The sequence below is a fragment of the Aplysia californica genome, unplaced genomic scaffold, assembly GCF_000002075.1.
Source record: "Aplysia californica isolate F4 #8 unplaced genomic scaffold, AplCal3.0 scaffold01000, whole genome shotgun sequence".
In the NCBI taxonomy this organism is placed as follows: domain Eukaryota; kingdom Metazoa; phylum Mollusca; class Gastropoda; order Aplysiida; family Aplysiidae; genus Aplysia; species Aplysia californica.
The window spans coordinates 183,626-200,520 of record NW_004798270.1 but is presented as its reverse complement, the minus strand read 5'-3'; the positions used below and the strand labels follow the sequence as shown (position 1 = coordinate 200,520).

Genomic DNA, 16,895 nt, shown 5'->3' with positions numbered 1-16,895 from the left:
AATAATAATAATAATAATAATGTCCTGGGTGAGAACATAAAAATCTAAAAAGAAATGTTTGTGGAACATTTCACAAGTCCGATCAGCCTGGAGTCAGAAAATTTTAAACGTTAAATTTATTCCGGATTCCACGGGCCTGCCCGTTCTGATACTCGTTAATGTATGTAAAATGTAGGTGGAGAGAATTGGCGCAAAAGGAAGATCACAGAGACCGCGGGAAATTCGTTCGCACCACCTGGTTAAATTTTCGCACTATTCATTTTTTCGAAATATTCTTAGTCAAACGGGAAAATCAGAACGTGCGCCAGCCGCGAAAATGTACTGTCGCTACCCACCACAATGAACATCCAAATTAACCAACCCCTCCCGGTCCCTTTGAAAATTTCGGTCAGCAGATCTGTGTTCGTTCATACAGAGCGCTCTCATATTATTTGAAGCGCCGCCTACCCGCCCTCGGCAAACGTAAACACAACAGAACGAGGCGCGACTCGCTTGTTTTGGCTCCACCAGTCGATTTTCCGCAATGCTCGTTCCCGGGCCCCGGTTGGGGGAAACGGTGCGAAAGGTGCGTCGCTATCACGCGCCAATTTCGAACGCGCAATAGATCAGTGGTAAAGTCAGTCCGTCAGACGAGACTGTGGGAGGAAGACGTTGCTGCGACAGATGAGGACGTTGTCGCAGCGGAAGATTTGAAAGAAAACTGAACGTGTGAAATTTTCTATTGCAGCTGGTTTATATCAGGTAATGGTTTTGATACAATATTATGTTATTGTAGACGAAAAATTGTGATCTTGTACACCTTGGCCGTTTTGCTCGGATGTTTGTTTGCGTTCGCCGTCATCAACTGGTGCGATATGGGAACTTGAAATGTGAAGATCCGACAATAGCGGCGGAACGTTGTGATTTCTAATCACAGCCGGTAAACGGTTTTAAGGGACATGAAAAGCCTTTGTTCGACCCTCTTTGTTTATGAATCTGACTACGAGAATCCCAATCGAATGTGTGTTTAAAAATTTAGTGCTGACAAAATGTCGCGGAAATTCAGGTTGCAAAACCGACCGGGGAAAAGACCGCGGGAATTTTCAAGGATTTTGGGGCGTTGGCGTTAGCCCAGACAGCAGAGGGTGAAACAGAAACGTGTCTACTAAATTTTCTTTTATTGATTCTACTGAACATAAATCTAGCTCTGAGTTGTTTCTACTGAACTTTATAAGATCTTAGTCCAACACAGTTTTTATTTTCATTTTATTTATTTTGTTGTTGTTGCAGAAATGGCTGATGAAAATGCCACAAGGAAACTGGTCATTGTTCAAGTTGGAAAACCGATGCGTTCAAATGTCAACAGTCGGCGAATGAGGAGATGCTTGTCTGATAAACCACAACATGGACGTGTAGAACTAAGTACGAGTACAAAGGACGCTGAAAAAGAAAACATGGAGAGGAAATTAATGTGTAAATCTCAGTCCCTTACTTTTAGTAAGAGGAATCTTCGGTCACGAAAGCCTTTAGAGCGTTCAGAAACTGAAAACTCCCAAGATGGTTTCAGTGATGTTGAAAGCATGGGGTCTGTTGATGAAGATATGTTATTTGATTCAAACAACAATGAAGGTTATTGTACCCCTCAAAAAACTCCAAGAGATTGTGAAATGAGCAATTCAGGATCTAATAATGAACCGGTGAGCCCCACTTGGAATCTGAAAATGTTGTGCACTGCTGTTAGTCCTGAAATCAGGCGAATGCAGCAAGAACGAGAAAGTGTTGTGGAGGAAGGCAGATCATCTGCGGCATCCTCAATGACCAGCATGACTTGCTCTGGTCACATTCTGAGTCCAACCGAGGAAAACAGCAGGGAAGGATTAGACATGATTTCTTCGCAAGATAGTGCAGTGGGAACGGATCTCGAAATGTTTACGTCTCGCAAAGACAAGTCTTTGGGCAGACTGTGTGACAAGTAAGTAGAATCTAGATATAGAATCTAGAAATCTAGATCTGATCATGTGAACAGTTTATTGAGTTTTAGAAATGTTCAAGCCTGTCTGTTGTTCAACTTCCCATGGCCTCTAGTAGATCATATCAACACTAGATTCTAGATCAAATGGTTTTCCCAGTTGTCCCGGCCATAGCCATAACCATAGCCTAACTTTGCACTTCACTTTGTAACTAAACTGTTTTTGATAAATGGTTGTCAAGGTAGTCTTGTCTTATTTAGATCTACACACTACACTACATGCACAAGATGTAGGTTTTATTGCAAATGAATTGCCCCCCAGTACTTAAGCATAGAGGCTTTTTTTTAGGCGTAATATATTTTTTTGATAATCAGGGTTTCATGTCATTTTCAAGAGGCTGGGGCTTAGCCTATATTTTTACTTGCGTAACCTTTTCAAAATTTCAGTCTAGATGTCTGATTTGGCCCCTAATTGATGGTAGATCGTATTGCTCGACCACAAATTTTCCCTCATGGTCATGGTGTTTTACTGTTTCTTTACATGACATGTGAACCTCAGGCTCTGTTGTTTGTGCTGACTCAGAAAACACCCTCACCAATCTATTGTACAGTTTTAGCACGGGCTAAACATAAATTTAGGCCTACCAATCACTAGATCTAGATCACTAGGAATAAGATTGAAAATTTTCTCAGTATTGTTGTTTGTGTCAGGGTGCTATGTCTTTTACTTTTATTTATCAGTCTTTTTGTTTTGGGTTTTTTTTTTTGTGACATGTGTTTGCGTGTCTGTCATCCAGAGCCATTTGGACTTTCATAAATTTATATTAATAGGCCTACCTATCCCTGAGATCCTGTTACCACATGAAACGAACCTGGACCCCCTTCCCTTTTCCTTGTAGTATAACCTGTGTGCATTATTATTATTATTTAATATTAGATCTAGTATTATTATTATGCAATTTACTGTACCCGAGATAGAAAGTCAATTGTTTTTTTCTTTTCTTTACAGATTTCTTTTAAAATATCCAGATCATCCTGGGAACTGCAGAATAGAAATCTGCTTGGATGAGGTGGCCAAGGATTTAGGTAGGTTTTTTAAATATATTTTTTTCCTTTCAATTTAAAAAAATGATTAGATTTCTAGAAGAATGTGCAAATATTTTGTTGACCAACTTGCATCCCCACACTCATTCATGAGATAACCATACAAATTTAATCTATCGTTTTGTTAGTTTCCTTGAATCTCTGCTTTGTAAACTAAGAAAGGGAATCATGTGGGTTTTCATTTATTTTGTTATATATGTCAACATTTGTGTTGAAGCCTTGGTTAATGTCTTATGATTTGCTCTACATCTCATCCATGATACTGTACACATTTTGTGTAAAAGTAAAACATGGAAGTGCAAATTTTCCCTGGCCAAATGCAACGTTATTGTGTCGGTCAACGTGTACCTATGACTGATGAAAATTTGTGCATTTTTTGTTGTTGGTTAAAACCTTGCAGACTAATATCCTGCTTTTTATTCCCACACAGCGGTGGAGCGCAGGCGCATCTATGATATTGTGAATGTCCTGGAGAGTGTGGAGATTGTGAGCCGAGCGGCGAAGAACAAGTACACGTGGCATGGAAAGACCAACCTCCCCCACACTCTGGTCAAGTTGAAGGTAGGTACCATTCATTTAATTAGATTTCATGGTAGTGCTCCATTGTGATTCAGAATTATAACATATTTATCGGGGTACACTGGCTGTCCAGGAATAAATGCTGTTTCTACCGTGTATGGATTCTCTGGGCTGTCTGGTAGTTCCGTAATGAAATCTTAAGTCTTCTCACTGCTTTTTACTTGTGGTGGTTGAGAAATTTTTCTAGAGACTTATGTAAAAAGTTGGTTAACTCAGTCGCTCTGTAATTTTCTTCTGTCCTTCATAGGCAAGACTTCTGTTTAATACATTTATATATGTTTATTTTATTCACCTCTGATTTCCCGATTTGTTTTGCAAAGTATAACACATTATGATTAAATTAAAAGAAATGAAAAGGGGAATTTGAAAACAAAAACTCTGAATATTTTCAGGTCAAAGTATTTACTATAGGAAAATATCTACAGATGAAATAAATGGTTTGAATGTACTCATCAATTAAAATGTGTTCTATCCATTCTCAGATCTTGGCAGAGAAGGACAAACTGGCAGAGCAGATGAAGAAAATAAGAGATCAAGAATTGGCCAGGGAGCTAGAAGATCAGCAACCCGGCGCAAAGGAGGCGAAGGCAGATACTGAGGAGAAAGTGGAAGAAGCTGGTACGTACATCTTTGTGTGAAATAGCCCTGAGGCAGAACTCGCAGTGGCATTGTTTACAGGATAAAAGGGTATGCTTGTTTATGCAAATGATCTCACTGATACTTGTACGAGATAATGCTTAGACAGCAGTTTACTTTCAATCTGGTTTAGAATACATGGTTATGATGATGTGCATGCCATCACAAAAGGTAGAAAGGAATTTGTGTTTTGTGAGGAAAGCTTGTCGTGAAGTAAACAACTGGTTAGCATTTTAAAATATTTCCTCTTTATACATCATTGAGTGTGCTACTAGTGAGACATACGTTTGATTCTCTTGTGGGGAGATTGTTTTATTGAATACCTTTGTCTTCCTCTGGGGAGATTGCATCGCTCTCAGCCCGGGTTGGCCCTGACAACTAGCTATGGTCGAAGTGTGTCTTCTTAATGATTTAAATAGTGTTGATAAGGCGTTGAAAATGCTAACATTTAAAACTTCTTTTTTTCCAGTGTTGCCGAGGAAGGACAAGTCTTTGGGCATTATGAGTCAAAAGTTCCTTATGCTGTTCCTTGTTTCTAAGGTAAGCCAGGTTCACAATGTCCTTACAGAACCTCTTTTTGTGTGGAGAAAAAGGTCTACTGAAATTCTTCTTTTCAGCACGCATGCCAACCTGTCAATACTTTTGACATGTTAAGCTCATGTCATACCTGTTTGTGATCCTAATTTTTTACTTCTAAGTTCAAACTGGATACATATTATCTTTCAAAACTGCCTGGTTTCTAATATTCTAATCACACCCGCAAAAATGGGTTGCATTGCCAATGTCACAGTTAGGGGAATAGAATGCTTTCCTATATATATGCGTACTTTAAGCTATGGAGACTCTAGATTTGTATGTTGTTTTCTTGTTTGTTACCCTAATTCTGCATTTTTATTTGTTTTCTTCCAACCAGCCAAAAACTGTGAACTTGGATTTGTCAGCAAAGATATTGATTGGTGATTTGATGGACAATTTTGACCCCTCCAAATTTAAGAGTGAGTATTTTTACATATTTGTAGACTGTCTTCAAGGCAACCACTAATGACAAACTTTCAGTATTGGGCTTTTCAGGATGCTGTCACATTTGCGTTCACATTAGTGCTTGCAGCAGTTTTTGAATGCTAAGTTGAAAGTAATTTTAGTCTGCAACTTGTCCACCAAAACAGAAGAATGGGGATATGACTTTAATTAATACATTTTTAGTTTTTACCCTTGTTATGGCAAAAATGATGAAAATGATAGTACATCAAATATGTTGTTTTGCATGTTTATCTTGCTTATTTTTGGTTCAAGTGATTTTCATAATTTCAGGATTTCAAATGGCAAGTTTTGAGAGGAAAAAATTCCTGGATCACTCTCTCAATTTTTAAATCTTTTAGCTGGTCTCTCAGTTTTTAAATCTCTTAGCTTTTATGTTTAATAAAACTCTGTCCACAATCACCTGGAATAATATTCCTGTTTCCTCAGCAAAAATCCGTCGGTTGTACGACATCGCCAACATCCTCACAAGCCTGGGCCTCATCAAGAAGGTGCACGTCACAGAGATCAGAGGTCGCAAACCTGCCTTCCAGTACATCGGGCCGGACGTGGACAACATTCACGATGTCAACAGTAAGTTTCTTCTCCCCTACATTATTGCTCGGTACCATCAATACTGAATAAGGTCCAGACTTTCATCAACAGATGTATGAGGAGTATTTTAAGAATTAAGTGGCAGGAAAGAATAAGAAATGAAGAGCTGTGGGAAAGGACAGGACAAAAGGATATAGAAGTAGAAATAGGACTAAGAAAGTGGCAATGGATGGGACACACCTTAAGAAAGCCCAGCGGAAACATCACAAGACAGTCACTGCAGTGGAACCCACAGGGAACACAAGGCAGGGGTAGGCCACGGGAAACATGGAGGAGATGCGTGGAAAGGGACATGAGAGAAATGAAGCTCACTTGGAACGAGCTTGGAAGGATGGCTCAGGACAGAGATAAATGGAAGGAGCTTGTATGTGGCCTATACCCTGCCAGGGGTGAAAGGCATTGATGAACATCAATGAGCAATAATCTCAGCACACTCTTCTTCTTTTCGATCGCATCACACTTGAAGTCTGGTATCTGTCATATACTGGGCCGTCCTGCTCAGTTCATCTGTCGGTCCGTACAGCTTCTCTTTTAGTGTCAGTGGGTCTCCTCCCACTGTTGTTCTGTTCTGGGGAGACATAACTGTGACCCAAGATGTTGCTCACTAGGTCAAGCAGCGGGGAGGGTATACTTTACTTTTACGGTCCACTCTAAACGGAGTCAACAGTGCCGTAAAAGACCTAGTCAAACAAAGGGTCCACTCTTTGTTGTCCTCTGCCTATTTTTGATTAAGAGTCATCCAAAAATTGCCTTCCTCGGTCATTTGGAAAAATGAATTTTACCTTAGCAGTGACAGAGGATATGGAAACTGGAATAACTCTTAAACATGCCTGAAGGCTAATAGGGAAGTTGTATCGTAATGAAGTAATTTGATCGGTAAGGACTGGATTATTTCCTAGCTTTTTTATTGACCAAAAGTGAGTCGATAGTGCCGTAAAGCACCTACTCAAACAAACAAAGCTTTTTCATGGACACACACAGTCTCATATGTAATGTTTGGCGGAGGTTGGCAAAGCAACATAATTTAAATTAAAAAAAAAAAAAATGTAGATCTAGGCCTACATGTATTAGGTTGATTGATAAATTTACAAGAAAATTGGGGGGGGGGGGGGGGGGTTTGTGTGCTTAATTACTTCTTTGTCAGTGTGCCTGATGTAGTTCTCTACACTTTCTTTCCATTTCCTGGTGTAAAAAGTCATATATGAATATTTCAGTAAAACTGAAACTGATAAGCGAAAGATCTTGTCAGTTTGTTAGTGTTTGAGCGCTTAATCAGCTGCTTGCACTGTATGCTTCCCGGGAAGCTGAGAATGTTTCGGAGTGTTCTATGGTCTGCTGGGGTAATAATATAGTGTAAAGCGCATAGAGCCTGCTGTTGAGCGGGGATATGCACTATACAAATGCTATTTATTATAAGCGTTTTAGAGTTATCTTTTCTCTCCCCAGCGTGCTGCAATGATGGCTGTCATCGACCGAGTTCGAGACACTCGCTCCTGGACTGTGTGCGCAATGAAAATGGTGAGCTCATCTATCTCAGAACTATTAACTATAACAATGATGACCAAAACTGAGTCGATAGTGCCGTAAAACGCATCTATTCAAACAAAATCAGAAAAAATGATTTAAAAGCTGAACAGGAAGGGACAGTAATAGCTTGCCTTGACTTGTTTTTCCCCAACCCACTTGAGGCTACTTATCAGTTCTTTTTTCTTTCTCTTTCTCTTTCTCTCTCTATCTCTCTCTCTCTCTCTCTCTCTCTCTCTCTCTCTCTCTCTCTCTCTCTCTCCCTCTCTCCCTCCCCCCTTCACTTCTTCCTAATCCCCCGCCCCCTCTCTCTCATCTATCCTAACACTCTCTCCCTCTCATCTAACACTCTCTCTCCCTCTCATCTAACACTCTCTCCCTCTCATCTAACACTCTCTCCCTCTCATCTAACACTCTCTCTCCCTCTCATCTAACACTCTCTCCCTCTCATCTAACACTCTCTCCCTCTCATCTAACACTCTCTCTCCCACTCATCTAACACTCTCTCCCTCAGTCTTAGTAGGTACGGCATTACTTATGAGGAAAGACCAACATAGTAAGATAAGCATGAAAGTATACACTTATATGATAAAATGAAATGTATTTGGACAGACGTTTCCAAAGCCACGACAAGCCTTGGGATATTCTTAAGTTTCACCATATTTGCAACGTAACACTTTCAATGTGGAAGTGTAAAGCATAAATTTATGAATTGTACTTTCTCTTGGTGACAAACGAAGAAATTTTTCCTTGTGTACTTTCATGAATCAAAAACCATTGTGATTATTTTTGTCTGATGCACTTTACGTTTGGAGAATGTAACACATATGTATTTGTCGCCAAACTTTACAACGCTGTTGCATAACTTTCCCCTTTGTTTGTTATTCTAAATTTATGTTTTGTTTTCAGTTCAAAGTATTGTCAATGGGTTTCGCCCAATCAGACCTGCTGGGACTTCATCTCTTCTGGATGGAATGAAAGTTAGAAGTGGTAAGATTTTTACGTCTACATTCAGTTGCATATTGATTCGATTTTGAAAGAATTTTTTAACAAGGTTTAGTTTCTCCTTTTATCTGAGCTTTTGAAAACAGGTCTGAGCAATTGAAGAGCTTTTTTTTTTTTAAGAAACCTGCAATTTTGTTTTTTTCACCATTGAGGCTAGTTAATTATTTCCTTTGGAAAATAGGGCTGGCACCTACAATGCACTATTGATCGAACCATTTATGTTTTGATATGATTAATTCCTACTAAATCTGTGAATGAGATGTGTTGTGTTCCCTAAACCTAGATTATAGCCTTCCCTAAAATTTGTTTACAGTTTCACAGTGGGGTAAATAATTGTTTGTGTGTGGTTGGCCAGTGCTCCGGTGTAGTCTGCTCTTTCTTTCCTATTGTACATCTATCGTCCTTATCTCTCCTCCTTTTTTGTGTTTGTTGCTCACTTGTAAGACCTATCTCTACAAAAGAAGTAGAGGAAAATGACAATAGTAAGGATTAGGAAAGAAAAAGCAGCAGTTCCCTGTTGTAGATCAGGCACAGTTATGAGCGTGACTTGATGAATCAGCCCATTTACAATTCTACTGTGCTTAAACGAGAAATTTCCCCCCTTTGGGAATTGCCTAAAGACACTACAGTCAGTAGCACTGCCCCGGGGGGTAGACCTGTATCTAATCTCCGGCACTTATATGACCTTCATTGTGTTGCAAGTGCCGTAAAACTCTTTTTATTTATTAAAAAATAATTGTTTTGCTTCCCTCCCACAGATCTGCGGGTAAAACTTCAACAACAAACCTGTGACGGGCCTGGGTCCGGCCTGAACCGGCACTCGTCTTTTGACGAGATCTGCAGGATAGCTGAGCAGGAGAGGAATGTGTTGATACGAGGCTCCACCTCCGTGCCCACTAGTCCCGTGAAAAAACTCAACTTTGATGGTGAGTTGCTTCCCCTGTCCACCTCCCTATATTAGTCTTAATTCACCATCATCTTCATTCAGCTGAAAAAGCCTGATTCTGTATGGTAAAGAAAAAGTCAGTGTTGCTTGTAAACAATTTTGTATTTGTGGGGATGGTTCGAATTAGGGCATTTTAGTTGAAAATGTTAGTCCAAGGTCATGAGCTGCTATATTTTTTTTTTGCCCTCATGATGTGTACAAATGTTTCCTGAAGGGAGAACAAAATTATAATTATAATATTGACTGGTTTGGTTGGGTTTGTGGGAAAAATAAAATTTGCATGTGTTTAGTGACTAAAGACAGGAGCTTGCGGGAATTTTAAAATCCTGCTGACAATTACTCTTTTTGAAACTTTGTTTTCTGTTTTAGTTTTTTAGTTGTTTTTTTTGCCTGCATATTTTTATCGTTCTTCTTTCCTGTGCTATCTTCAGAAGTTCCTGCTCCTGAGCCGAGACAGCCCAAGTTTGCCGTTCCTGCAATGGTGAAGCACTTCAGCTTTGACGAGCGGTTAGTGAAGAGTGATGGTGGCCAGCCAACCCTTAAAGCTGTCCACAGCATTCCAGGGAAGGTCATTCACCGACCCCGTGCCATCCCCGCCCAGACTCAGCCAAAGAATATTATCATCTGTACCCCAACTACGGCCACCAGAACCCCGGACACTCTCATTTTCTCTCAGGAGACGGGCGAGGTTCGCTCAGTGGGTAGCCACGGCAATCAAAAGCATACCCTGTCTCAGGCGGAAATAGATCACGTTTTGCATTCTCTGCGCATCGTGAAGCCAGCTGCGCAACGGCAGATCCAGTTCAACAAGCCGCCAGAGGAGGGTGGCAGCGGTACAGCCTCTTTCCTAGGCCGCAGTCTCCTCTCCCCCGACTATGACATGGCCACGCTCAACGAGACGAGCCCCATGCCCGGAACCACGTTCATCAACCGCACGCTGAAGCGCAACATGGTGGAGGTGGACTTTGGCCCGCAGGGTGAGAAGCGCATCAAGCTGGACTTGCCCACCCCTCCGTGCGGATCCTCCGCGGTCTCCTCCTCTGCTGGAGGTTCGGGGCTGACGCTGTCTTCCGGTGTCGGAAAGACGCCCGATGTGAAGTTTAGCCTCAAGAGAATTCACAGCATGCCGCCCCCTAGCACTACCAACAGTAGCAGCAGCTCCTCCTCGGTGAAAACTCTCCCGCACATCATCGTGCACCGGCGCGTGCGGCCCGCCTCCTCTTCCCAGAACACGCCCTCCCCCGGGGGACAGCTCATCACTCTGCAGATGAGCAACGAGTCGAGCACGACCACCACCACCACCACCACGCACTACATGTCCCTCCTGGGTGAGCGGCCATGCGTGGTGAAGAACGGCAGCGGCACCACAAGTAGAATAGTCATCGAGAATGTGTCGACCGCCGCCGCTCCGATCTCTTCCCTGGTGAAAAACACCCCGAACAGTAGCTCGACCCCTGTGCCCATCAGAATCATTGCCAACCCGCATGTGTCCGTGCCCTTCTCCTCCTTCTCCTCCTCCTCCTCTTCCTCCTCTGTTGTTTCCCCGGCCCTAACCTTGAGCCAGCCCTCCCCCACACCACTTGAGGCTTTCACCCCGCCCCTCACCCCCAACAGCACGGCTGCGATGCCCACATTTGGCAGCAGCGGCCCTGGGTCGGTTATTGCGACAACATGCGTGGGCTCGTCCGTGGCGATGTCGACGCCCCACGCCCCGGTCAGCCTGAGAAAGGTGTTGACCACCATGCCCGGCTCAACGGTGCAGGGCACGGCCAGCAGACTGCCCTCCCACAGCAGCTCTTCGTCCCCGTTCAAGGTCGTGGTGCCCTCGGGGTCAAAGCAGCCGGCCACCACTTACCTCCTCAAGGTGCCCGCGCAGGGCAAGCTCAGCAAGACTGCCTCCATGTAGGATGAGCGACCACCTATAACGTGCCGTGTAGGCCTCTCGTGCAATTTGTTTTATCCTAATCATCATCCCCACGGCTTGAACACTCCGGAGTCACAAAGTTTTGACGTGTGGGGGTGTTTCTGCGGAGAGCAGAACTATACGTGGGAGTTTTGTGTTGTTTTTTCCCTGAAAATTGTTTTAAAGGCTTTTTAATTTCATGTGAACTTAAGTTATTGTAAATAGCCCCCCTTTATTTTTGTTTTTAGCTTTTTCTTTAAACTTGTTTTTTATGTCGGTCTTTCGAGACTACTTCTTTCACTAGTGCCATGATTTCTTACATACAGGATTTTAACTAATTGTATGCATTATTTCTCATCCTCTTCCTGCATTACAAGGACGACATGCTCTAATGTTTCCAGTATTATTGAACTATTTGAAAATCAATAGTCGATGGCTAGCGAAGAGGAATAAGGATTGTTGTATCCCTTTTAGCTTCGGTTCATGAGTTATGATTGTGGAAGCACTTTCAAGCTGTGATCAGCTTTGTTGTATGACTTTTGTTACCCATGACACTTTCACGGTTTCTCTCGGTTGAGAAACACGAGACTGATAGAAAAACTCCTTTTTTCTCACGTTGAGCACCACAATCAGAATTGTAGGTGGGTGCTGTGGTTCGCTGTGTTTTCAAGCTGAAGTCTTTGGATTATGAAAAAGCTTTCAATGTTTTAAAAGTTGTTTCTTTTACATTTCTTTTTCTTGTGAATATGTAAAGAAAATATGAACTCTCAAATTAACATCATCATGTTACCCGGAAATGGAATTTGCTCCAGGTTTTTTTGGTGTTCTGATTTCTTGATGAAATAACTATAAGTATAACTTGTACTGTATGTAAAGAAATATCTTTAAATATATTTATGAATGATTGCTGCCTACTACTCTGGAGAAAGCATTCAGGGGCAGGGATAGTCCTGGTGGTTTATATTTAAGAGAGAAAACTTGGGACTGGGGTCTCTGTGAGAAGTGTGCTTTAAAATACTCGAGTCATTTATTATTTATTGGAACGGTTGCCAGTCTGTGGGTGGGTGTGTCTGGTGTTATGCTAAGAGATAGTAATTTATGATTTATCTTGTAGTATTATGATGGATTATTATTATATTATAACCCCTAGGGGGTGGTCCATTTCCTGTGTGAGATGGTGGTAGTAACAGGATACAGCTTGCAAGAAGTTGCTGCTTGAATTTGTGTGGAAGTGTGCTGACTTTTTCTGGATATAGATGAAATCTACCATGGTTTTGTTTTATTTTTCCTCTTGAGTGAGATACCTGTTTAGCTAGCTGAATAGCAGTTCAGTATGTGAGGGTAAGTAAGACTTAGACTGTAAGGATGCAGGTTGTTTTTAAAAAAACAAACAAATCGAGAGATGTTTATCAATGCAGTGATAGACTGTTCAGTTTGCATTCCAGTCGTTACATTCAGGGGACTTTTTGTTCTGCGTAGAGTAAGTCTTTAGGACATACTATTATATTCATTGTGTGTGCAGCTGGAAGTGGGTGCACTGAGAATTTTGATCTTCTCTTAAAAATGTGGAGGCTATGATAGAGATACTGTAGGCAAACAGTAATTATAAATAATTATGTAGTTTCTTAGATATTCAGTGGACTATTTTCAATAATTTTGCGTATTGTACTTTCTGACATAGTGACTGAAATCCACAGCATTCTCATGTCGCATCATGAATTACATTGCATTTCAAAGTTAGCCATTTTTGTATTACTTACTGACAGCATTTATTAAGATGATTGTAATTATCTTTAGTCCCATTAACTCCGTTACTCAAAGATTGATGCATATCTCATTGCTGTGTTTTTTACCTCCCTGTCATCTCAAAGTCAAAGTTCCCATACTACTTGCAGAGTGATGAATTTCCCAGAATTGTTGTGTGTCTTCCCCCCTCACTGTGTGTGGTCAACTTTAGCTCGCGTCTGAGTGTGTCTGATAGTAGTATAGTAGTTTGACCATTTTTGATAAAACTTTTTGTTGACAGATGGTTCTTGGGGATGTCTCACAGAAATTCCACATTTATGGCAAACCTGTGATTCGTGTGTGCTTTCAACTTCTCACGAAATGTCCATGATTTTATTTTGCTTTCATTCAACTCATAAAATCATGATTTCCCGGTCATGCTTTCTTTTTTATGAAGAATTGATTTGTCACGACAGGAGAAAGTTGTTAAGTTGTATGAGCAACTGTGCCACCGAAAGACAAATACTGTTCAATATGTTTTATTATATTTTTTTTAAAGGGGAAGCGGTGTAGGCTTTTTTTCTGCTTATTGGAGACCAGTGTTCTTTGCAACTCTGTAAAATTTCGTTTTTAAAAAAAGGCTAACAAGAAAAGCGCGACAACAAAAAAATCTCCCTCGTTGGATTACTTTGACTACTTGACTACCTGTCCTAAACTAGGGGACATATTTGCCTGACTTTTCAGTTGGTTCCATGATGTATGGTGTGTGAAAGCAGTTGCTTTTTTTTTTACCCCCACTGTAAATAAGCATTTAATTTGATATTGTTAACTTTAGAAAACACAACATTGAAATTACCTGCAAAATTATCCGTGAAAAAAAAAAAATTCTATACAGCATTAATGCTGAATACTGTCAGAGATTCATATCAATTACAATTCACAAGATTGTGTTGCCTGTTGCTGTCACAGAAAACATTTCGTTTGAGCCCGGTGGGGGGGGGATGAAGATCTGATTGACAGGACAAGTGTTTCACCTTCAATGGTTGAGTCTTTCTACAGGGCTTTTTAAGACTATTACAAAACAACTTTTATTGCCGCTTTTCAAATTCCACGATTATTTCTTTCTATGCTCCCATTCCGCTCCATACCCTCCTCCGACTCATTCTTTTATGATATTGATGGTGTTGTTGAGTGACTGCCCTTGTCAACTTGGTCCTTGGTGCCACCACACATCAAGAGCTCTCGCCTGAATATACACATCATATTGTATAACGCGTGATTCCACTTTCCTTCAGTTGCACTCTCTGTACTGGGTATTTAGACGCTATCTATTTTATGAAAAAGATATCTCTTCCTTTTCTAATTACATAATTAGTGTTTTCTATTTGTCGCACTAAGCTTCTGTAAAATTGGGGGGAGGGGGTTGTTGTATGTGAAAAAAACTAGTTTTTCTCAAGTGCAACAGTATTTTCATTCCCAACAACAGGTCTTTTTCACCCCTGGTTGTAAATTATTACTGTGTTGCATTTCCAATCAGGCTTGTGTTGCTTCTTGTAATGTTTTGCAATCAGTTGAATAAGTGCTCACAAGATTCTTACGTTGTGAGTTTATATAAAAGGATTTCTTTTACAACTGGTTAGTCTGTTGAAGTGCTACTTTTCCACCTTAACCGTATTATTGAAAAGCACGTCTTTAGAACATTTCATTTGTTTCGGCGTGCTGGTGTGTGCGCATGGCTCAGCAGATGGGCATGGTTGTTGGTTTTTATTTAATTTTATTTTTTAAAACCTGTTTTGACGTGCCATGCCTGTATCAGTAGAGAGTGGTGGCGACTGTGTCATGAATTCTTGGATGCTTTTTGTGTCCTGGTTGTGCAGGTCAATGTTTGCCAACCTGACTGAGATATCGCTCCCACAAGTGGGCACTTTGGTAATTTTGGAAGGCAGTGACAGAGGTATTATTCAATGCCCTGCTTGGAAATGCGTTTAGGTGGGCGGTACAAGAATTCTAGTTTGCCTTGTAAAATGAGGAGTTCAAAAGTAGGCGCTGGTTAGTATAAAACAGGTTGACAGGCACTGATTTAGGTGAAAGATTGGACAGTGGAGGGATGCCAAATCTCTGTTTTTTCCCAGTTTTTTCATCCGTTGGAATTTTTACATACACTTGCAAAGGAAAGGAGAGAGGTAAGAGAGGTTTTTGTTTGCTCATTGAAAGACTTTACAAGGTTCATTTTAGGTGAGATGTGATGCTCCACCACGTTCAGGTTAAAAAAAAAAAAATCATTTGGCATCCCTGGACATCTACTTTGTGTGTGTGTGTGTAGGGGGAGGGGATGGATTGCCTAGTGTGTGTGTGTGTTTGTTGCTCACGGCACAAGTATTCAGATTTTTTGTTAATGCAAAATATAATGTTCCATACCCGTGTATTGTAACCATGAGAAAAAACAAAGACTTCGTTGACCTTTAACAGTAGTTGTGAGGTTCAATGTTATTTATTTTAAGATCACTTTTATATTTTACCTTGGACTCGTGTGCTGGTCATTGTTGTTATATATAATCCGTTCTGCCAGATGTTTTTAAGATCTCACCGACCAGTATGGAACAAAATGGCATTTGGAGCTCAGAGAGAGAGAGAGATTGTTGGGATTTGTAGAGAGAGTGAAAAGTGAGAGTTAGAGCATGTAGAGACAAAGAAAGAGAAGAGACTTTATAATAGAGACAGAAAGAGAGAAGAAACGTATAAATAGAGACAGAAAGAGAAAATCAGAAGGAACATATAATGAAAAGAGAGAAAACGTGACAATAGTTTGTGAATTGAATGTCTGTTGTCAAATGTTTTGCTCTCAGGAGGTGGGCATGCACTTTGTCTGACTCATTAAGTTTTTGCTGTTTGATATCCCCGGTCATATGTTCTTCTTGTTCATGATGATGCCTCTTTACTCCCTCGTGTGTGTTGTTATGAATGATGAGGGGACAATCTCTGGCTCTTTCTTTCTCGCTCTCATTTATTCTCTCTCTCATTCATTCTCTCTCTATCTTTTTCATTATTTCTCTTTCTCTCTTTCTCTCTCTCTTTCTCTCTCTCTCTCTCTCTCTCTCTCTCTCTCTCTCTCTCTCTCTCTCTCTCTCTCTCCCTCTCTCTCTCTCTCTCTCTCTCTCTCTGTGTATGGTATCATTTTCCATTCTTACATAGAGCAGACACTACATGCACATTTATGTATACCGGTGCATAGTACACTTGTCGGTCCTTTTGTCTGGAAGGAACACAGGCTGCTCAGAAGTCAATGCTAGTTTGAAAAAGCAACCAAAAAAATAAAAATTTTAAAGGGAGATTCATGCCAATGTGTTTTTCTTTAGCTCAAACAACAGTTTTGATTTTAATTATATCTGAGATCATTGTAACAGAACTTTATGCTTGCCCCCTCTGAAAAAGCCCTTCTTTTAATCCTCGCCATATTATGTTGGTTGTGGTTTTTGTTTTATTTGACTGGTTGCCACTGCTGCCTGCCCTCCCTGGTGTGTGTATCCAGACACTTCTGGCAGTTTGTTATGTTCGCTGTCACAATTGAATTGTTATAGTATTTGTGGTTTGATTGTTGGGCTTGGCTCTTCACTGGCGCATGTAGAGGACATGAGTTTGGTTCCCATGTTGAGAAGTTTTTGTTATCGAGTTTCTCCTTCTCTGTCTGTCTGCGAGGGTGTTGTGTCTCACCGAAGTCTCCGGTCCCACTCAAACTGACTGTTGGGTGCTCTGGTGTGGTTTGCTCCTCCTTTCCTATCAAACATCTATTGTCCTGATCTCCCCTCCTTTTTTGTGTTTGTTACTCTTTTGTAACCCCTCTAATCTTCGGCATTTACATGACCTTATTGTGTTGCTATTGCCGTAAAACTCTT

The 16,895-nt window shown here is 40.9% G+C and overlaps 1 protein-coding gene across 1 annotated transcript; it reads left to right on the top strand.

The window, feature by feature from the left end:
• The first annotated feature begins 622 nt into the window (after nucleotides 1–622).
• LOC101849329 (transcription factor E2F8) lies at nucleotides 623–15,273 on the top strand. The gene is made up of 12 exons (XM_005111079.3): nucleotides 623–741; nucleotides 1,270–1,951; nucleotides 2,958–3,034; nucleotides 3,483–3,613; nucleotides 4,114–4,249; nucleotides 4,737–4,807; nucleotides 5,181–5,262; nucleotides 5,735–5,878; nucleotides 7,346–7,417; nucleotides 8,333–8,413; nucleotides 9,187–9,354; nucleotides 9,806–15,273. Exons 2-12 carry the CDS (start codon nucleotides 1,272–1,274, stop codon nucleotides 11,278–11,280), a joined length of 3,117 nt encoding a protein of 1,038 aa, XP_005111136.2. The 5' UTR covers nucleotides 623–741; nucleotides 1,270–1,271; the 3' UTR covers nucleotides 11,281–15,273.
• The last annotated feature ends 1,622 nt before the right edge of the window (nucleotides 15,274–16,895 follow it).